Source organism: Coregonus lavaretus (assembly GCF_964263955.1).
Source record: "Coregonus lavaretus genome assembly, chromosome: 12".
In the NCBI taxonomy this organism is placed as follows: domain Eukaryota; kingdom Metazoa; phylum Chordata; class Actinopteri; order Salmoniformes; family Salmonidae; genus Coregonus; species Coregonus lavaretus.
The window spans coordinates 38746456-38769575 of record NC_139999.1 but is presented as its reverse complement, the minus strand read 5'-3'; the positions used below and the strand labels follow the sequence as shown (position 1 = coordinate 38769575).

At 42.6% G+C, this 23120-nt stretch overlaps 1 protein-coding gene across 1 annotated transcript in view; it reads right to left on the bottom strand.

Moving 5' to 3' along the window:
• Positions 1-20032, bottom strand: part of LOC311138993 (lysyl oxidase homolog 2A-like) — a 66406-nt gene extending 46374 nt beyond the window's left edge. Inside the window, exons 1-3 of the mRNA XM_084173814.1 lie at positions 19868-20032; positions 5404-5743; positions 3784-3959 (exon numbers count right to left, since the gene is read on the bottom strand). Of these exons, the coding sequence (XP_084029940.1) occupies positions 3784-3959; positions 5404-5698 (471 nt within the window). The 5' untranslated portion in view covers positions 5699-5743; positions 19868-20032. The remainder of the gene's footprint in view (positions 1-3783; positions 3960-5403; positions 5744-19867) is intronic.
• Positions 20033-23120: the final 3088 nt, after the last annotated feature.

The following is a 23120-nucleotide window of genomic DNA, read 5'->3' as shown; positions in this document are numbered from 1 at the left end:
GTTGTAGGCGAATGTGAGAGCACTAGTGGAAGATCTAAAATGTGGCCCACCTGTGTCACATCTGTTGACATTCTATGATGTCACGTTTCCGGCCCACTGCAAAACCTGCTTCTCTCTGTGTGTTCAGGGCACTCTAAGTCAAAACTTTGTGTGATCCCTAAACTTAGCTAAGGCTGTTTTTCAACTCCCAGCGAACTGCCAAAATCAATACAGATAGAGTCAAACTTGAGTTAAACTAAACTCGAGCTTTAGTGTTGTGGACATGCTGATTGAAGTCACACAGACCCTCTCAATGAACAAACATTGCCAACTAAATGTGTCTCTGTTGGTGCTAAGTAAACTTTCCATACAGGAACTCTTGGTTGATTCATCCTTACAATCACAGTCCAGACCTTTTAAGGCAGGGATCATGAACTAGATTCAGCCACGGGACTAATTTTTCTTGAGTGGATGGTCGGGGGGCCGGAACATAATTACAAATAATTTGTAGACTGCAAATTAACTGCAAGAAACCCAAACAGATATAATGTTTGACTAAAACATAATCATTTCAAACCATGCTTACATTTGTATACGATCACGTGTCTCTCTATTATGCATGGGAATACTTGATTTCTTAAATTAAAATCACCTGGAGCTGATTTCCTTGTCTTTCATGGCCAACAACGAAAAAAAGATATACAGTACCAGTCAAAAGTTTGGACACACCTACTCATTCAAGGGTTTTTCTTTATTTTTACTATTTTTTTACATTGTAGAATAATAGTGAAGACATCATTATGAAATAACACATATGGAATCATGTAGTAACCAAAAAAGTGTTAAACAAATCAAAATAGATATTATATTTGAGATTCTTCAAAGTAGCCACCATTTGCCTTGATGACAGCTTTGCACACTCTTGGCATTCTCTCAACCAGCTTCATGAGGTAGTCACCTGGAATGCTTTTCTATTAACAGGTGTGCCTTGTTAAAAGTTAATTTGTGGAATTTCTTTCCTTCTTAATGCGTTTGAGCCAATCAGTTGTGTTGTGACAAGGTAGGGGTTGTATATAGAAGATAGCCCTATTTGGTAAAAGACCAAGTCCATATTATGGCAAGAACAGCTCAAATAAGCAAAGAGAAACGAAAGTCCATCATTACTTTAAGACATGAAGGTCAGTCAATCCGGAAAATGTCAAGAACTTTGAACGTTTCTTCAAGTGCAGTCGCAAAAACCATCAGGCGCTATGATGAAACTGGCTCTCATGAGGACCGCCACAGGAAAGAAAGACCCAGAGTTACCTCTGCCGCAGAGGATAAGTTCATTAGAGTTAACTGCAACTCAGATTGCAGCCCAAATAAATGCTTCAAATAGTTCAAGTAACAGACACATCTTAACATCAACTGTTCAGAGGAGACTGCGTGAAGCAGGCCTTCATGGTCGAATTTCTGCAAAAAAAACACTACTAAAGGACACCAATAAAAGGAAGAGACTTGCTTGGGCCAAGAAACACGAGCAATGGATATTAGGTCGGTGGAAATCTGTCCATTGGTCTGATGAGTCCAAATTTGAGATTTTTGGTTCCAACCATCGTGTCTTTGTGAGACGCAGAGTAGGTGAAAGGATGATCTCTGCATGTGTGGTTCCCACCGTGAAGCATGGAGGAGGAGGTGTGATGGTGTGGGGGTGCTTTGCTGGTGACACTGTCTGTGATTTTATTTCGAATTCAAGGCACACTTAACCAGCATGGCTACCACACCATTCTGCAGCGATACGCCATCCCATCTGGTTTGCGCTTAGTGGGACTATCATTTGTTTTTCACCAGGACAATGACCCAACACACCTCCAGGCTGTGTAAGGGCTATTTGACCAAGAAGGAGAGTGATGAGTGCTGCATCAGATGACCTGGCCTCCACAATCCCCCGACTTCAACCCAATTGAGATGGTTTGGGATGAGTTGGACCGCAGAGTGAAGGAAAAGCAGCCAACAAGTGCTCAGCATAAGTAGGAACTCCTTCAAGACTGTTGGAAAAGCATTCCTCATGAAGCTGGTTGAGAGAATGCCAAGAGTGTGCAAAGCTGTCATCAAGGCAAAGGGTGGCTACTTTGAAGAATCTCAAATCTAAAATATATTTTGATTTGTTTAACACTTTTTTGGTTACTACATGATTCCATATGTGTTATTTCATAGTTCTGATGTCTTCACTATTATTCTACAATGTAGAAAATAGTCAAAATAAAGAAAAACCCTTGAATGAGTAGGTGTGTCCAAACTTTTGACTGGTACTGTATATTTAATTGTTTTGCTCAGAAAACATGGGGGGCGAAATAAAACCACCCGCGGGAACCACCTCTGCTTGTTTGGATGGAATGTGATATCATTTCTCATGTCTCATTAAAGATAACTCAGACATCCTCCTGTTTCCTACCCTTACAACTCCCTCCCTGCTCTACCCTTCCACCTCCCTCCCTGCCTCCAACAGGTTAGAGCATGGAAACTAGGTTTAATGAAAGGGTTTACTGTATGTAGGGCTGTGGCGGTCATGACATTTTGTCAGCTGAGTATTGTCATGCAAAATATTGTCTCGCAGTAATTGACCGTTAATTAACATAAACACGTTTAGCATCTCCAGGCCTCCACACATACAAGCCGCTGATGTGCGCCTTTGGAACATCTACATCTTTAAAAAAGTATAATAAATCCATTTAATATACCTGTACACCATCACAATAAATCCATTATTTATTTTAGGCAGGTCTAAATAAACATGATATGAAGAAAATGTATTTCAGAAGAACAGAATATGAGTTGGCCTACTGTATGTTATCTAGTTAATTTAGCAGATAAGGTATGCTTATAAGTCCCGTTCATTATTTAATATTATATGATTTTATAGTAAGAAGAATATAATTGAACCTAGCTGAATAAAATAGAAAGGATATTTTTCCCATTCCGGAACAAGTGTGCCTATGTTGAGCGTAGAAGTGATCATTTGAAACAGGTCCTATATGCTAGATTTAGAGTTATTTGGCAACTTTAGTTGTGAATGATACAAACCTTAGACTGTCTTAGAAATCAAAACATATATGGGCTGCATGGTGTGACTATAGGCTATTGATGATTTGAGAAAGTAGCCAAAAAAAAAATTCCACTCAGTTTCAACCAGTTTTTTAAACTTCTTTCTTCAAATTCCCACGGGGGGCCAGTATGAAAAAAATATATTTAAAAAAATAATGAATGCACTCACTAACTGTAAGTCGCTCTGGATAAGAGCGTCTGCTAAATGACTAAAATGTAAATGTAAATGTAAATTGATCATCACAGTGAGGTGATTTTTAAAGAATGATACTGTTTTGATGATAAGTGTTTGATGTGATTTTCAATTGCATTTACATTGATGTCAGAGTGGTTAGAGGGACAATAGAGCGCTGAGTGCCAGGCCATTAGCGACCTGACGGTCGTTAGCGAGTTAGGTACTACCAACGCATGTCCAGTGGAATTTCACTGCGGTCATGACTCATGACTGCCAGTGTGGTGGTTATACGGTCACTGAAACCGACCTAACTGTAAGACATTTCGACACTAGAATTATTACTCTGTTGTTTATTCAAACTTTAAACACATATTCTCATCTGTCCTGCATTGCTGTGAAATTGCTACACAAGCAACATAACATGATGCAATCATGTAGATGGCATGTGTGTGTGTGCGCAGCCATGCGTACATAATTGTGTGTATGAACGTGCGTGTGTGCATTTCTATGTGCTCACACGTGTGTCTGTATGTTTTTAGGCTTACTTCCACATTGTTGGTGAGGGTGCTGATGAATTTGAAGCCGGGGATTCGTCTCTGGCTACACACCACTCCCACGTCCTCAGAGTGTTTGCAGTCAGACACTCCGAAGCCATTGGACTCACACTGGGCCAGGGTTCTCTCTCGTCCCGAACAGTGGACGTTGTCCAACCAGATCCGACCTACGAACAATGGGGGACAGAGACATATTCTCTGATGACCACACATGAAACACATGAAGGTAAGGGAACCCTCTCCATTCTCAACAGCAACACCCTATATCCATTTTAGGCTTCAACAGACAACACCTTTGGGTAACAATTTGGACCTGTCTAGTTATCAACTTTCAATGTACAGTATATTCTCCATTTAACATTATTTTAAATTCAGGACTAGGCTTAATCTGGGTCCGGGACCTTCATAAAGCAGGCCATGAGATTGATCAAATCCATTTTTAAGTTCCTGACAACTCACCTATTGCTTAGGTTAGAATGGCCAAATTTGACCATTCGTGCAAGAAATAAGTGTTACAGAATTCCAGTTGCCATCACTTGTCAAAAAAAGTTTTATGGCTCTTTAGACTAATCTAAATGGTCTAACGTTCTCTTCACATTCTGATAATGTTCCATTCAGGTTCTGATAGGGCATATTAACTCAGCCTTTTGAGATGATAAATGTTGCAGAATTGCTCTGGGGATGTTGGCCCTATGCTGGTGGATATCCACACCTTATTCCTATGTTACCTGGAAAAAATAAGTCTAGCTTTCCCAGCTAACAACTCTTCAGTCTACATATTTCAAGATCAATAAATCATCTGGGCACATGCAGTGAACTAGACACCACTGACATTATATGACTTCTGTCTCAGCAGCTCAGAACAGAGTGATATGTTCTATGGAAATCCCGGGACTAATGTTTACCCTGTCTTGGACCCTAATCCCTCAAAAAGCAATGTTTTACCCATTACAGTCTATCTGATACACACCAATCAAACCCTACGTGGGGAAAACGACTGGCAACTGGAAACACACTAAGCCAGACGCATAGACATAATCTCATCATCCCCCTTGTCTTGAAGATCTCTAGTACTGTCATATGTCTAATTACTTTCCCAACTCCATAATTCTGATTGAAGGTTGTAAATGAAACAGTATGTATGGAGCTGTATGAAGCTCCAGCTGCTCTCTATAAAAGCTAGATGATTGATGTTATTAACACAACCGGCCCCTGTTAATGACTCATGTGTTCCCATTGAGACATCGTCTCCTTGCTATGCTAATCATAGTTCCTGCAAAGAGGGACATACTGTATCTCACCTATGTATCTTTCTGCTGTAATAGAACAGGTTAAGAGCGTTGGGCCAGTAACCGAAAGGTCGCTGGTTTGAATCCCCAAGCCCATTAGGTGAAAAATCTGTTGATGTGCCCTTGAGCAAGGCACTTAACCCTAATTGCTCCTGTAAGTCACTCTGGATAAGAGCGTCTGCTAAATGACAAAAAAATACAATGTATTTGTTTCAAAATATATAATTTCTCTGAACTATCCCTTTAATTAAGTCTTAATGGTCAGAGTGGATTTCAGATTCCAACATGTTACTGAACTATCTCTTCTTCCTGTGTTCCTTACCTTCTCCCTTGCCGTACTTGGAGGAAGGAGACCAAGACACAGCCTCAACGTAGCCCAGCTCCCTGCACACGACATTGGCCGCATGGATGGAGAAGTCATCGTCGCACACCGTGCCCCACTCTCCATTATAGTAGACTTCAACCCGGCCCTCGTAGTGCTTGTGTTTGTCCCCTGCCAGACGCAGCTGGATGATGGGGGTGCCAGGGGGTGGTTTGGTGTCCAACTGGGCCTGGCATAGTGTCCACACACAGAGAAGCGTGGCCAGTCGGCACAGGAGAGAGCAAGGAGACGGCATTGCTAGGAATGAGCAGGGAACTCACCACACTGTACTGTAGACCACCTGGAGGAGGGAGACACAGACCAGAGAGACCAATGAATTACTGGAATAAGCAACGTAATGTATTATTACATAGGTATTTAACTACATTTAGGCAACTTTTGCGGGCCACATCAAATCGACTCGGACTTGGACCACAGGCCGCCAGTTGAAGACCATTGTATTATGCTATGGGTTGCAGAAATTAAAAATGTGGATGCAAACTTGAATATGAAGGGATATTCATGTATCAAAAGTTTCTTTTTCTTTTTACACCTTTTAACAATTGAGGGATTTCTGAAATATATTCTAAAACATCTATTCTATACCAACAGAAAACAGAAACGTATTCAATGGACCGCTACAGTTTGGGTGGTCGTCAGTCATCAAATCATTAGAGACTGGCTATTTGGCAGACATTCAGCCTCACAGCCTTCTCTAACAATCTAGAATTCTCCACAATTCCAGGCCAGGGTAGACTGAGCAATGTTGGAGGATTGGGGATGGTGGGAGCAAAACAAATCTATCTCACGGTGAGCAATGTTTACAGCAGAGGAGAGATTTTAGTTTAATGGATAGATAGATGGGTGGATTGATCGAAAGATAGATGGGTGGATGGGAAGATTTCCCCATTCAGTTCAAAGTCCATAATACACCATAATACATTTTAGAGAAATAAATCAACTGCTGCCTCTATGTTATGGAAATGTTACTGCTTTGCTTCACCATTTACTGACAGAGGTACAGTATGTGTAGGGTTGTCAGCAGTGCAGGCTTTTCTCCTGTTGCTGGGCGGAAGGGAACAACATGCCCCAGACAGGGACTCAACTAGCCCTCAGGGCTGTGGAACCAGATAAAGGGAATGTTTGCTTTACTTCTCTTTTCAGCCAGGCCATGAAAGTGTCAACGGCGAGAGGTCTTTGAGGGGGGAGAGGAGACAGCCCTGCACGTAAGCCCCAGCCAGGGGGCAACTTTCCCTGTTGACGTCATGGGGTGAGGGGGCAATGATCAAAATGTTCACCCTTTATTAATCAAGTAGTCATAAATATCTTTGTTTTTCCTTAATATTATATATAACCCGGACCACAGCCGGCCTGCTCATTAGGCAGGATTAGGTGGCCGCCTATGGCGGCAGATTGACGAGGCAGCATTTTCTGAGCTAAACTGACCAAGACACACCTCCAACAACAACACATAAACATCACATAATTATGCCCAAAAACTATGACAGTTTCTCTCAACCATTGGAATATGGGCTTTTTAGGTGAGCACTGATGGCGCCCTGTGATAAACAGTGCCCACTTTGTCAAAGGCAGGGGCGCAAAATACAGTGCCTTGCAAAAGTATTCATCCCCCTTGGCGTTTTTCCTATTTTGTTGCATTACAACCTGTGATTTAAATGGATTTTTATTTGGATTTCATGTAATGGACATACACAAAATAGGAATGGCCTAGTCAAAGCCCTCTCAATCCAATTGAGAATCTGTGGTATGACTTAAAGATTGCTGTACACCAGCGGAACCCATCCAACTTGAAGGAGCAGTTTTGCCTTGAAGAATGGGCAAAAATCCCAGTGGCTAGATGTGCCAAGCTTATAGAGACATACCCCAAGAGACTTGCAGCTGTAATTGCTGCAAAAGGTGGCTCAACAAAGTATTGACTTTGGGGGGGGTGAATAATTATGCACGCTCAAGTTTTCTGTTTTCTTTTTCTTATTTCTTGTTTGTTTCACAAAAAAATATATTTTGCATCTTCAAAGTGGTAGGCATGTTGTGTAAATGAAATGATACAAACCCCCAAAAATTCCAGCTTGTAAGGCAACAAAATAGGAAAAATGCCAATGGGGTGAATACTTTCGCAAGCCACTATATTTAGCTTGCCCATTCCCAGCGCGCCTCTCCAGGGTGCTGTTGGAGAGACGCATCGCTGCGGCGCTCCACCAACGTTCCGTCAAAAAAATCTAATAACATAAATCATGTAGCAGATATAGGATATGGTATAAAGAGTATGTTGCCTTTTCTGTAGCCTACAGACTGGAGATCAAATGTATGACATTGTAATGAGACAGACACTTTTTACATCATGCAGGTTTCTCCGATCAAATAGCCTAACCTAAAGGGCGCCCAATCAAATAAAAAATGAACTGTCATATTAACAAACAACATATCCTAAAAACACGACAGATCAAAGTAAAATGGACAATATGGAATGGACAATCACAACTGTTGTCGAGGAGTTTCACACCATTGTCATGATCAGCGGCTTCAAGTTTGTATCCGTCCATTTTTGACAAGCTGATCATAGCGAAAAAGAAAATACTTTTGCATTTCCCGCTGTGTAAACACATTGTAAATAGGCTCACAATAGCTCCTGATAAAGTTGGGTAGCTGATATTCAGAGCTTAAATAGCCAAATTGATTAGTCACAGGAATCAGGACTAATAAAGCCAATGCAACAGCCTTTTTATTATTATTATATATATTTTTTTACAAATGGTGGGCCTACCACATGGATGGGCATTCATAAAATGTATAAAATACAAAAGTATGTGGACACCCCTTCAAATTAGTGGATTTGGCTATTTCAGCCATACCCATTGCTGATAGGTGTATAAAATTGAGCACACAGCCATGCAATCTCCATAGGCTAAAACATTGGCAGTAGAATACCCTTACTAAAGAGCCCAGTGACTTTCAATGTGGCACCGTCATAGGATGCCACCTTTCCAACAAGTCAGTTCGTCAAATTTCTGCCCTGCTAGAGCTGCCCCGGTCAACTGTAAGTGCTGTTAATGTGAAGTGGAAACGTCTAGGAGCAACAACGGCTCAGCCGCACAAGCTCACAGAACAGGACCGCTGAGTGCTGAAGCGCGTAGCGCATAAAAATCTGTTGCAACACTCAATACCGAATTCCAAACGGCCTCTGGAAGCAACGTCAGTACAATAACTTTTTGTCGAGAGCTTCATGAAATGAGTTTCTATGGCAGAGCAGCCACACACAAGCCTAAGATCACCATTCACAATCCCAAGCGTCGGCTGGAGTGGTGTAAAGCTTGCCACCATTGGACTCTGGAGCAGTAAAAACGCGTTCTCTGGAGTGATGAATCACGCTCCACCATCTGACACTCCGACGGACGAATCTGGGTTTGACAACGCTACCTGCCCCAATGCATAGTGCCAACTGTAAAGTTTGGTGGAGGAGGAATAATGGTCTGGGGCTGTTTTTCATGGTTCGGGCTAGGCCACTTAGTTGATGACAATGACATTCTAGACGATTCTGTGCTTCCAACTTTGTGGCACAAGTTTGGGGAAGGCCCTTTCCTGTTTCAAAAAGCACAGCATCTACACAAATGACTGATGATTGGCTGAGAGAAATTGATGATAAAAAGATTGTGGGGGCTGTTTTGTTAGACTTCAGTGCAGCTTTTGACATTATGTATCATAGTCTGTTGCTGGAAATACTAATGTGTTATGGCGTTACACCTCCTGCTATATTGTGGATAAAGAGTTACCTGTCTAACAGAACACAGAGGGTGTTCTTTAATGGAAGCCTCTCCAGGTAGAATCAGGAATTCCCCAGGGCAGCTGTTTAGGCCCCTTACTTTTTTCAATCTTTACTAACGACAAAGATTGTTAAGCCAGTGTGTCCATGTATGCGGATGACTCAACACTATACACGTCTGCTACCACAGCGACTGAAATGACAGCAACACTTAACAAAAAGTTGCAGTTAGTTTCAGAATGGGTGGCAAGGAATACAGTGGGGAAAAAAAGTATTTAGTCAGCCACCAATTGTGCAAGTCCTCCCACTTACAAAGATGAGAGAGGCCTGTAATTTTCATCATAGGTACACGTCAACTATGACAGACAAAATGAGGAAAAAAAATCCAGAAAATCACATTGTAGGATTTTTAATGAATTTATTTGCAAATTATGGTGGAAAATAAGTATTTGGTCACCTACAAACAAGCAAGATTTCTGGCTCTCACAGACCTGTAACTTCTTCTTTAAGAGGCTCCTCTGTCCTCCACTCGTTACCTGTATTAATGGCACCTGTTTGAACTTGTTATCAGTATAAAATACACCTGTCCACAACCTCAAACAGTCACATTCCAAACTCCACTATGGCCAAGACCAAAGAGCTGTCAAAGGACACCAGAAACAAAATTGTAGAACTGCACCAGGCTGGGAAGACTGAATCTGCAATAGGTAAGCAGCTTGGTTTGAAGAAATCAACTGTGGGAGCAATTATTCGGAAATGGAAGACATACAAGACCACTGATAATCTCCCTCGATCTGGGGCTCCACGCAAGATCTCACCCCGTGGGGTCAAAATGATCACAAGAACGGTGAGCAAAAATCCCAGAACCACACGGGGGGACCTAGTGAATGGCCTGCAGAGAGCTGGGACCAAAGTAACAAAGCCTACCATCAGTAACACACTACGCCGCCAGGGACTCAAATCCTGCAGTGCAAGACGTGTCCCCCTGCTTAAGCCAGTACATGTCCAGGCCCGTCTGAAGTTTGCTAGAGTGCATTTGGATGATCCAGAAGAGGATTGGGAGAATGTCATATGGTCAGATGAAACCAAAATAGAACTTTTTGGTAAAAACTCAACTCGTCGTGTTTGGAGGACAAAGAATGCTGACACCATACCTACTGTGAAGCATGGGATTGGAAACATCATGCTTTGGGGCTGTTCTTCTGCAAAGGGACCAGGACGACTGATCCGTGTAAAGGAAATAATGAATGGGGCCATGTATCGTGAGATTTTGAGTGAAAACCTCCTTCCATCAGCAAGGGCATTGAAGATGAAACGTGGCTGGGTCTTTCAGCATGACAATGATCCCAAACACACCGCCCGGGCAACGAAGGAGTGGCTTCGTAAGAAGCATTTCAAGGTCCTGGAGTGGCCTAGCCAGTCTCCAGATCTCAACCCCATAGAAAATCTTTGGAGGGAGTTGAAATTCCGTGTTGTCCAGCGACAGCCCCAAAACATCACTGCTCTAGAGGAGATCTGCATGGAGGAATGGGCCAAAATACCAGCAACAGTGTGTGAAAACCTTGTGAAGACTTACAGAAAACGTTTGACCTGTGTCATTGCCAACAAAGGGTATATAACAAAGTATTGAGAAACTTTTGTTATTGACCAAATACTTATTTTCCACCATAATTTGCAAATAAAATCATTAAAAATCCTACAATGTGATTTTCTGGATTTTTTTCCTCATTTTGTCTGTCACAGTTGACGTGTACCTATGATGAAAATTACAGGCCTCTCTCATCTTTGTAAGTGGGAGGACTTGCACAATTGGTGGCTGACTAAATACTTTTTTTCCCCACTGTATGTGGAAGTAGAGTAGAGGCCTGAGGGCACACACTTAATATGTTGTGAAATCTGTTATGAATGTATTGTGATGTTTTTAAAATGTATAGCTGCCTTAATTTTGCTGGACCCCAGGAAGAGTAGCTGCTGCCTTGGCAGCAGCTAATGGGGATTCATAATAAATACAAGTGCCCCCGTGCACAACGCGAGGTCCATACCGAAATGGTTTGTAGAGATCGGTGTGGAAGAACTTGACTGGCCTGCACAGAGCCCTGACCTCAACCCCATCAAACAACTTTGGGATGAATTGGAACGCCAACTGCGAGCCAGGCCTAATCGCCCAACATCAGTGCCCGACCTCACTAATGCTCTTGTGGCTGAATGGAAGCAATGTTCCAACATCTAGTGGAAAGCCTTCCCAGAAGAGTGGAGGCTGTTATAGCAGCAAAGGGGGGACCAACTCCATATTAATGCCCGTGATTTTGGAATGAGATGTTCGACGAGCAGGTGTCCACATACTTTTGGTCATGTAGGGTATGTATTTTAAACATACAGAAAATGTGTCTTTTCACCTTTCATTCAGAACCTAAATTAAACTTAACTTCAACGTCTGGAAAATACGTCTTTTTACACGTCTTTTCAACATCATTTTGCTTACTGGGACTATTCTAGTTTTGCGGGGGGGGGGGGGCGGTAGAACGACACGAACCGGCCCTGACCCAGACGTTTCTTATATGGAACATATTAAAAGGGATTTGTCAGCACTTTTTCAAAATTTCTGACTGGCTTTCAATCTTTCCCTTACCTACCGTAACTGTCTGCAACCACAATGTGGCTCTGATTTCAGATTCCCAAGCTGCAATCACTTCAGCAGCAGTAAAACAAGGAACTTGATTTCATGAAATAGTGAAGTAAAAATGATTGGCACCCTTGATAAAGATAAGCAAAAAAGACTGTATAAAATACATTATACAAATACTGAGCTATATTGTATGCTAATTATTTTTGGGGAAACTATATTATTTTATACTGATACAGTGGGGGAAAAAAGTATTTAGTCAGCCACCAATTGTGCAAGTTCTCCCACTTAAAAAGATGAGAGAGGCCTGTAAATTTCATCATAGGTACACGTCAACTATGACAGACAAATTGAGAAAAAAATATCCAGAAAATCACATTGTAGGATTTTTAATGAATTTATTTGCAAATTATGGTGGAAAATAAGTATTTGGTCACCTACAAACAAGCAAGATTTCTGGCTCTCACAGACCTGTAACTTCTTCTTTAAGAGGCTCCTCTGTCCTCCACTCGTTACCTGTATTAATGGCACCTGTTTGAACTTGTTATCAGTATAAAAGACACCTGTCCACAACCTCAAACTGTCACACTCTAAACTCCACTATGGCCAAGACCAAAGAGCTGTCAAAGGACACCAGAAACAAAATTGTAGACCTGCACCAGGCTGGGAAGACTGAATCTGCAATAGGTAAGCAGCTTGGTTTGAAGAAATCAACTGTGGGAGCAATTATTAGGAAGACCACTGATAATCTCCCTCGATCTGGGGCTCCACGCAAGATCTCACCCCGTGGGGTCAAAATGATCACAAGAACGGTGAGCAAAAATACCAGAACCACATGGGGGGACCTAGTGAATGACCTGCAGAGAGCTGGGACCAAAGTAACAAAGCCTATCATCAGTAACACACTGCGCCGCCAGGGACTCAAATCCTGCAGTGCAAGACGTGTCCCCCTGCTTAAGCCAGTACATGTCCAGGCCCGTCTGAAGTTTGCTAGAGTGCATTTGGATGATCCAGAAGAGGATTGGGAGAATGTCATATGGTCAGATGAAACCAAAATAGAACTTTTTGGTAAAAACTCAACTCGTCGTGTTTGGAGGACAAAGAATGCTGAGTTGCATCCAAAGAACACCATACCTACTGTGAAGCATGGTGGTGGAAACATCATGCTTTGGGGCTGTTTTTCTGCAAAGGGACCAGGACGACTGATCCGTGTAAAGGAAAGAATGAATGGGGCCATGTATCGTGAGATTTTGAATGAAAACCTCCTTCCATCAGCAAGGGCATTGAAGATGAAACGTGGCTGGGTCTTTCAGCATGACAATGATCCCAAACACACTGCCCGGGCAACGAAGGAGTGGCTTCGTAAGAAAGCATTTCAAGGTCCTGGAGTGGCCTAGCCAGTCTCCAGATCTCAACCCCATAGAAAATCTTTGGAGGGAGTTGAAAGTCCGTGTTGCCCAGCGATAGCCCCAAAACATCACTGCTCTAGAGGAGATCAGCATGGAGGAATGGGCCAAAATACCAGCAACAGTGTGTGAAAACCTTGTGAAGACTTACAGAAAACGTTTGACCTGTGTCATTGCCAACAAAGGGTATATAACAAAGTATTGAGAAACTTTTGTTATTGACCAAATACTTATTTTCCACCATAATTTGCAAATAAATTCATTAAAAATCCTACAATGTGATTTTCTGGATTTTTTTTCTCTCATTATGTCTGTCATAGTTGACGTGTACCTATGATGAAAATTACAGGCCTCTCTCATCTTTTTAAGTGGGAGAACTTGCACAATTGGTGGCTGACTAAATACTTTTTTTCCCCACTGTACAATTGCTCAGAGAAATTGATTTTATTTAACAAGTTAAGAAACACATTGAAAGGGATCTTAGGCGATTCCTCCATACAGAATCTTTCCAGATCATGGATATCCTTTGGTCATTGTCTTGCTGGAAGATATAGTTTCAGCCTCCTGTCAGAGGCAAGCAGGTTTTTGGCTAAAATGTCCTGGTACTTGGTAGAGTTCATGATGCAGTTGACCTTAACAAGGGCCCTAGGATCAGTGGAAACAAAACAGCCCCATTACATCAAAGATCTACCACCATATTTTACAGTAGGTATAAGGTTCTTTCCTGCACATCCATCCTTCTTTCGACACCAAAAACACAGCTGACACAAGTAATTTTTCCAACAATTGTTTACAAACATTATTTCACTTATAATTCACTGTATCACAATTCCAGTGGGTCAGAAGTTTACATACACTAAGTTGACTGTGCCTTTAAACAGCTTGGAATATTCCAGAAAATGATGTCATGGCTTCAGAAGCTTCTGATAGGCTAATTGACATCATTTGAGTCAATTAGAGGTGTACCTGTGGATGTATTTCAAGGCCTACCTTGAAACTCAGTGCCTCTTTGCTTGACATTATGGGAAAATCAAAAGAAATCAGCCAAGACCTCAGAAAAAAATTTGTAGACCACAAGTCTGGTTCATCCTTGGGAGCAATTTCCAAACGCCTGAAGGTACCACATTCATCTGTAAAACAATAGTACGCAAGTATAAACACCATGGGACCACGCAGCCGTCATACCGCTCAGGAAGGAGACACGTTCTGTCTCCTACAGATGAACGTACTTTGGTTGAAAAGTGCAAATCAATCCCAGAACAACAGCAAAGGACCTTGTGAAGATGCTGGAGGAAACCATGTACAAAAGTATCTATATCCACACTAAAACTAGTCCTATATCGACATAACCTAAAAGGCTGCTCAGCAAGGAAGAAGCCACTGCTCCAAAACTGCCATAAAAAAGCCAGACTGCGGTTTGCAACTGCACATTGGGACAAAGATCGTACTTTTTGGAGAAATGTCCTCTGGTCAGATGAAACAAAAATATAACTGTTTGGCCATAATGACCATTGTTATGTTTGGAGGAAAAAGGGGGGTCTTGCAAGCGGAAGAACACCATCCCAACCGTGAAGCACAGGGGTGGCAGCATCATGCTGTGGGGGTGCTTTGCTGCAGAAGGGACTGGTGCACTTCACAAAATAGATGGCATCATGAGGAAGGAAAATTATGTGGATATATTGAAGCAACATCTCAAGACATCAGTCAGGAAGTTAAAGCTTGGTCGCAAATGGGTCTTCCAAATGGACAATGACCCCAAGCGTACTTCCAAAGTTGTGGAAAAATGGCTTAAGGACAACAAAGTCAAGGTATTGGAGTGTCCATCACAAAGCCCTGACCTCAATCCTACAGAAAATGTGTGGGAAGAACTGAAAAAGCGTGTGCGAGCAAGGAGGCCTACAAACCTGACTCAGTTACACCAGCTCTGTCAGGAGGAATGGGCCAAAATTCACCCAACTTATTGTGGGAAGCTTGTGGAAGGCTACCCGAAGCGTTTGACCCAAGTTAAACAATGTAAAGGCAATGCTACCAAATACTAATTGAGTGTATGTAAACTTCTGACCCACTGGGAATGTGATGAAAGAAATAAAAGCTGAAATAAATAATTCTCTCTACTATTATTCTGACATTTCACATTCTTAAAATAAAGTGGTTATCCTAACTGACCTAAAACAGAGAATTTTTACTAGGATTAAATATCAGGAATTGTGAAAAACTGAGTTTAAATGTATTTGGCTAAGGTGTATGTAAACTTCCGACTTCAACTGTATCAAAGCCCTGGCAACCGTTTCCCAGCAAAAGACAAGGATAAAAATAAAAAAAATCTGGCAAATTTTGACCAAAAATAAAAACAAGTTAGACAGGCCCACCCACCAGACTAAAAGTAGACCAGCCCTTCTGGCATTTGCCTGAAATGGCAGATGGCCAGTCCCCCCTGCTCCACTCCACAAAGTCAGTGCAAGGGTAGGTCGTTTTCTAAAGTTGACTTGGATAGCTATAAGGGTACTAGTGGGTAACTAGCCCCATTTAAGAACAATATCTAATTGCTGACACAAAAAAGCAACATTTGGAAAAAATAAATTATGTGGATGAAGGTCATGCTTAGGCGAATAAACTATAAATGTAAATAAGTTGCTACAGTTTACACTTTTTTAGTTATTTCATGAAATGTTGTTTTTAGAAAAGGGGTGTTTATTTTAAGTACCGGGGTAACACAGAGACGCGTACAAAGCTCTAACTCGCGCTCCATTTGGCAAATCTGACCATAACTCTATCCTCCTGATTCCTGCTTACAAGCAAAAACTAAAGCAGGAAGCAACAGTGACTTGGTCAATAAAGAAGTGGTCAGATGACACGGATGCTAAGCTAAAGGACTGTTTTGCTAGCACAGACTGGAATATGTTCCGGGATTCTTCCGATGGCATTGAGGAGTACACCACATCAGTCACTGGCTTCATCAATAAGTGCATCGATGACGTCGTCCCAACAGTGACTGTACGTACATACCCCAACCAGAAGCCATGGATTACAGGCAACATCCACACTGAGCTAAAGGGTAGAGCTGCCGCTTTCAAGGAGAGGGACTCTAACCCGGACGCTTATAAGAAATCCTGCTATGCCCTCTGACAAACCATCAAACAGGCAAAGTGTCAATACAGGACTAAGATTGAATCATACTACACCAGCTCTGACGCGCATCGGATGTGGCAGGGCTTGCAAACTATTACAGACTACAAAGGGAAGCACAGCCACGAGCAGCCCAGTGACACGAGCCTACCAGACGAGCTAAATTACTTATATGCTCGCTTCGAGGCAAGCAACACTGAAGCATGCATGAGAGCAACAGCTGTTCCGGACGACTGTGTGATCACGCTCTCCGTAGCCGATGTGAGTAAGACCTTTAAACAGGTCAACATTCACAAGGCAGCAGGGCCAGACGGATCACCAGGACGTGTACTACGAGGATCCGCTGACCAACTGGCAAGTGTCTTCACTAACATTTTCAACCTGTCCCTGACTGAGTCTGTAATACCAACATGTTTCAAGCAGACCACCATAGCCCCTGTGCCCAATAACACTAAGGTAATCTGCCTAAATGACTACCGACCTGTAGCACTCACGTCTGTAGCCATGAAGTGCTTTGAAAGGCTGGTCATGGTTCACATCAACACCATTATCCCAGAAACCCTAGACCCACTCCAATTTGCATACCGCCCCAACAGATTCACAGATGATGCAATCTCTATTGCACTCCACACTGCCCTTTCCCACCTGGACAAAAGGAACACCTACAATGGCTTGCGAAAGTATTCACCCCCCTTGGCATTTTTCCTATTTTGTTGCCTTACAACCAGGAACTAAAATGGATTTTTGGGGGGTTTGTATCATTTGATTTACACAACATGCCTACCACTTTGAAGATGCAAAATATTTTTTGTTGTGAAACAAACAAGAAATAAGACAAAAAAACAGAAAACTTGAGCGTGCATAACTATTCACCACCCCCAAAGTCAATACTTTGTAGAGCCACCTTTTGCAGCAATTACAGCTGTAAGTCTCTTGGGGTATGTCAAAACCGCTCCAGCTCCTTCAAGTTGGATTGGTTCCGCTGGTGTACAGCAATCATTAAGTCATACCACATATTCACAATTGGATTGAGGTCTGGGCTTTGATTAGGCCATTCCAAGACATTTAGATGTTTCCACTTAAACCACTCGAGTGTTGCTTTAGCAGTATGCCTAGGGTCATTGTCCTGCTGGAAGGTGAACCTCCGTCCCAGTCTCAAATCTCTGGAAGACTGAAACAGGTTTCCCTTAATAATTTCCCTGTATTTAGCGCCATCCATCATTCCTTCAATTCTGACCAGTTTCCCAGTCCCTGCCGATGAAAAACTTCCCCACAGCATGATGCTGCCACCACCATGCTTCACTGTGGGGATGGTGTTTTCGGGGTGATGAGAGGTGTTGGGTTTTCGCCAGACATAGTGTTTTCCTTGATGGCCAAAAAGCTCCGTTTTAGTCACCCCGCCACAACCCTCTTTTACGCTGCTGCTACTCTCTGTTTATTATCTATGCATAGTCACTTTAACTCTACCCACATGTACATATTACCTCAATTACCTCGACTAACCTGTGCCCCCGCACATTGTCTCCTTACCGGTACCCCCTGTATATAGCCTCCCTTCTGTTATTTTATTTTACTGCTGCTCTTTAATTATTTGTTTTGTTTAAATATTTGACTTATCTATTTTTTACTTAACACTTATTTTTCTTAAAACTGTATTGTTGGTTAAGGGCTTGTAAGTAAGCATTTCACTGTAAGGTCTACACCTCTTGTATTCGGCGCATGTGACATGCTGTAGGTCACAAATAAAGCTATCCCCAGTCAAATTGGAGCACAACTCATAAATCACAGAATAACAGGATTTATTCCGGAATACAGAGTTACGCAGTAATGTGTCAAAACAGTCCAGTGCTCAAAACAGCCGCACTGGAACCAACTAGGCACACGCAGAAAATAACCTGGCAATACAAAATACAATGAGCTCAACCGAGCTTCACTCTCCTCACAATAAACAATCACACACAAATACAAGGGGGCAGAGGGAACACTTATACAGGTACTGATGAGGGGATATGAACCAGGTGTGTGTAATAAACAAGACAAAACAAATGGAATGAGATGAGGAGCGGCAGTGGCTAGAAGGCTGGTGATGACGAACACCGTAGCCTGCCCGAACCAGGAGAGGAGGCAGCTTCGGAGGAAGTCGTGACAGTGACTGAAAACAGGGGTAGAGATGCCAATGGAAAAGCTCTCTCTTAAAAACGTAGCTAGCTTTCTAGCTATATGACATAAAATGCTGTGTAAAATAGCTAAAAGGCTATAAAGTAACATTAACTGTAAAGCTATCAGTCACTAGTGGAAACATTTACAACTACAATTAAGTTACGTTATCTTTGTAATGTATTTTACCTCAGACGATCTGGTAGTAAGGTGCTAGCTAGCACTCCTAGCAGCTTATGGTAACTAGCTAGCTGGCTAGCATTGACTGCTAGTGAAGTTGCTAGCTAGCAAGTTAGCATAAACTAGCGCTAACTGGGCTTGTCATTGTCTAAATGACAGGTAGAAACACATTCATAACCATAAAGGGGTAACTAGCCCCGCCAACACACTCATCCAACATATTACTACTTTACTCAAAAATTATCTAAATTTGTCTTTCTAAACAAGTGGATTATTTCTCTAAAGGCTTTCCTACTTGTATATAAAAAAAAAACATTATAGATCTAACTTCATTGCAATATATCTACAACTTTTTCAAAATTTGATCAATTTACCACAAGATGACACAGAGGACTTTTCTTTTAGCAAGAGCAGTGCCAGCCAGGGAAAGTGTTGGAAAAATAATTTGGTGACATCTTGTGGTCTTAATGTGAGTTACAGGGGGGGGCAGTTGCCACAGGGGGCTAGTTACCCCCTAGTACCCTACATCTCATCGGTATGATTAAATGTTCTCTTTTCTCCACCTTTAAGTGAGTAAATGTTCTCTTTTCTCCACCTTTAAGAAGTTTAAAAAAAGTTAATGACTGTAGAAGGTGCTAGGCTTACAGGCTTAATATGAAAACTTGATTTGGTTGTTCACAATCCAGAATCAACGTCAATCACGTTTGGAAGCAGTTTGAGGCATAACTGCCTTGAAAGTCTACATGTAAAGCCCTTTTAGGCTACAACAAGAGTACCAAAATATATGTTTAATTAATAAAGTAGGCTATTTGGTATACACCTGCTCTTTGATGTGTCTAGTCTTTTAATATATAATAATTGACATTGGCTTTTAAAGAAAAAGGTTAAGCAAATTGAAAAAAAAAAGTTAAGTATACATTTTAAATACAGAGCAGTTTTACTAACTACGGGAATAATGGAACATCATTCCCTTCAACTACCTTTAGTCGAAGTTACTGTGTTATTCAGAACCAACAACCATAGCCTGATCAAACATGGCTATGAAGTTGACGATTATAATGCGCGTATAAATTCAAGATTTTCCCGTTATTTAATTAAAATGCTCTGCATCTTGAAATATAACAACTATAATATGCATAGAAAAGACCCACTTACTTGAAGAAATGCAGAAGATGACCTCGCGCCAAAAAGAGCAGCGTTTCAATTGAATTGGGCTTCTCGGTGTCTAGGCTGCAGCAGTGACTTGGTCCCTTTATTGAAGATGTTGTCAAGCCTCCCTCCAACCTCTGCTTCAGTCCTATAACCGCTCTCACTCCGGTCAATCCTCGAAACGTTCTCCTCCCTTAATATCTATAGAAGCGGAGTCCTGCAGTCATGACGTATTCGGCATCCTTCCCGCCCCCTTGTCCACAGGAGGGTTACGAAAGCAACTGAACTTGGCTTGTTGTAGCACTAGTATGAAGTTCTGCCAGTTGCTAGGGGAAAACAAATAGTTTATATTTCCATAAAGGCTTGCTAAATGGATCCCCTCAAAATAGACATTACATTACACCAGCCAATATAAAAGACTAGTAGGCATAGGCCTGCCCTACATCATAGGCTACATCAGCTACAAACACATTCTCTCACCTCAATGAGCCTAATATTAAAATAATTTACAGCTGCTTGAAAACAAAAACAATTCCAGAAGTGTAAAAAATATCCTGTGTACAATAAGCTTCTGAAGTGACAACCCCTGGATGTAGATCTGGGAAATGTGATGGAAGTTTTTAACATAAAGACCCGATGCTTGAGATAGATTGGCTGCCCAGCACCTCACTTTGTTGAGTTTCTCAGGTGTCTGACTCTGACACGTAGGTGTCAGTCCTATGGTGTCTTTCAGGAACTTTAAAATACATAATTTCATCCTGATCTGTCAATGATCCTGTGTGTGTGTGTGTGTGTGTGTGTGTGTGTGTGTGTGTATGTATGTGTGTGTGTGTATGTCAATAGGTGATATCATGTATTCCACTCCAGTGCTTTCACCATTTTACCATGTCAGATTTGTGATTTCTACAAGGAAGGAAAATATTCAAATGGTATTCAAACAGACTGAGCCTACTCTATCCTGAAGTTAATATTGCTGTGCTGTTCCCCCATCAAGTGGCCAACAGAGAGTAAGCTACTGCAGGAGTGTGATCATACCCAATACATTGGCTGGAGCCTTCACACCTGCTCTGTGGATTCCTTTTAATAAAAAAATTAATAAAATACTATCAAAAATATTTTCTCAAGCAATCTAAGTGGAGTCAGCCTGCATATTGGGTTGGTGTTTAAAGGTTAAACGCAGGGTTTCCCAAACTCGGTCCTCGGGACCCCAAGGGGTGACCGTTGTGGTTTTTGCCCTAGCACTACACTGCTGATTCAAATAATCAACTAATCATCAAGCTTTGATAATTTGAATCAGCTGTGTAGTGTTAGGGCAAAAACAAAAACGTGCACCCCTTGGGGTCCCGAGGACCGAGTTTGGGAAATGCTGGGTAAAGGATTTTGGATATTTACTTCAGTTATTAATTATCATAACAAAATAAATGTACACCCAGAACTTTACCTGTCATCATTTATTGCTGGTATCATGGAATCCAAAGTTGAGTTGTAGAAACCAGAGAAGGCCACCTAAAAGGCCAAAGAGCTACATTGTACTTCAGAGGTGGACAAACAACTTTTCTCAAGCTGCCTTCAAAACAGAAATAAAGATATTTCAGTGATTTGATGTCCTGATGTTCTGGTTGTGATTCCAGACCACAAGGTAAGGACCCAACTAATGATGAAAACATATGAAATGTATTGTCTGATTCTAGTAACGTAGCAGAGGAAGGAAAGCTTTCAGCACAATGGAGATAAGGACTTTATCTAGTGCAACATTGTCACATTCTCTACCTAGATAGAGCACAACCTACAAACAAAAAGTTTACAGTAATTATTCTAGTAAAGTAAATACAAGAAAAGGCTAAAATAATAAACACTGGTGTGGTACTTATGCCAAGGTGTCAGTTTGTTTCACTGGACTGTGGCTTGGGTTTATTGATACAATATTGATAAAGCACTTCACTTGCAACAGTTTGTATCATTGAGCTTGAATCAGAGAAATAAAGAATTCACTACATGTGTCACGATCGCTGACAGATGAAGCGGACCAAGGCGCAGCGTGATAAGCGTACATACTTTATTGCGTACACAACACGAACCAAAACAATAAACCAAACGATACGTGAAGTCCTAGGTTATACACAAAACCTTCCGGAACAAGATCCCACACTAAACTAGTGAAAACAGGCTGCCTAAGTATGGACCCCAATCAGAGACAACGAGCTACAGCTGCCTCTGATTGGGAACCACCCTGGCCAACATAGATCTAAACGATCTAGAACGAAAACATAGAAAATGAAACAGAAACTCCACACCCTGGCTCAACATTTAAGAGTCCCCTGAGCCAGGGCGTGACAGTACCCCCCACCAAAGGCGCGGACTGCGACCGCACCACACCAACACAACGGGGTAGGGGCCGGGTGGGCATTCCGCCTCGGAGGCGGATCCGGCTCCGGGCGTGACCACCACTCTCTCTCTACCCCCCCGTAGCGCCTGTTCTGGCCCCGCTGGACGGAGCTGGACTGGACACCGGTGGAGCGGATTGCTCTGGCTCCGGTGTGGAGCAGCTGACCATCAGCACAGGACGTACAGGGCTGTGCACTCGTACTGGCACTACAGCACGTGGCACTGGCGCAGGATATCCGGGACCGAGGAGGGGTACTGGAGGCCATGAGCGTTGAGCCGGCACACTCCGTCCTGGCTGCATGCCCACCTTAGCACGACACGTGCGTGGTGCTAGCACAGGACGTACAGGACTGTGTCGGAACATTCGCGGCACAGTACGTGGCTCCGCATAACACGGAACCTGCCCAGTCTTACGCTGCCTAGCCCGAGTACGGGGAGTTGGCTCTGCTCTACCTCTAGGCTCCGCCAACCACCCTTCCAGCCCCCCAAACCTGGTGGCCTCCTCTCCTAGTCCGCCGATTCGCCCTGTAGCTGCCTCCAGCAGCCCCGTCGTCCACGCCGTGTGCCCCCCCCCAAAAAAAAATTACTTGGGGTTGCCTCTCGCTTGTCCGTCGTCGGAACGGTTGGCGCCGTTTCTCCTCTCCTGCCTGGGCATTTACTTTTGCCCGTGGCCCTCTGCCCGCGAATATGTCCTCCCAAGACCACCATTCGCCCACCTGGGACATCGCCAACTTCTCCTCCTGGGCACGCTGCTTGGTCCTCTGGTGGTGGGATCTTCTGTCACGCTCGTCGACAGAAGCGGACCAAGGCGCAGCGTGATAACTTTATTGCGTACACAACACGAACCAAAACAATAAACCAAACGATACGTGAA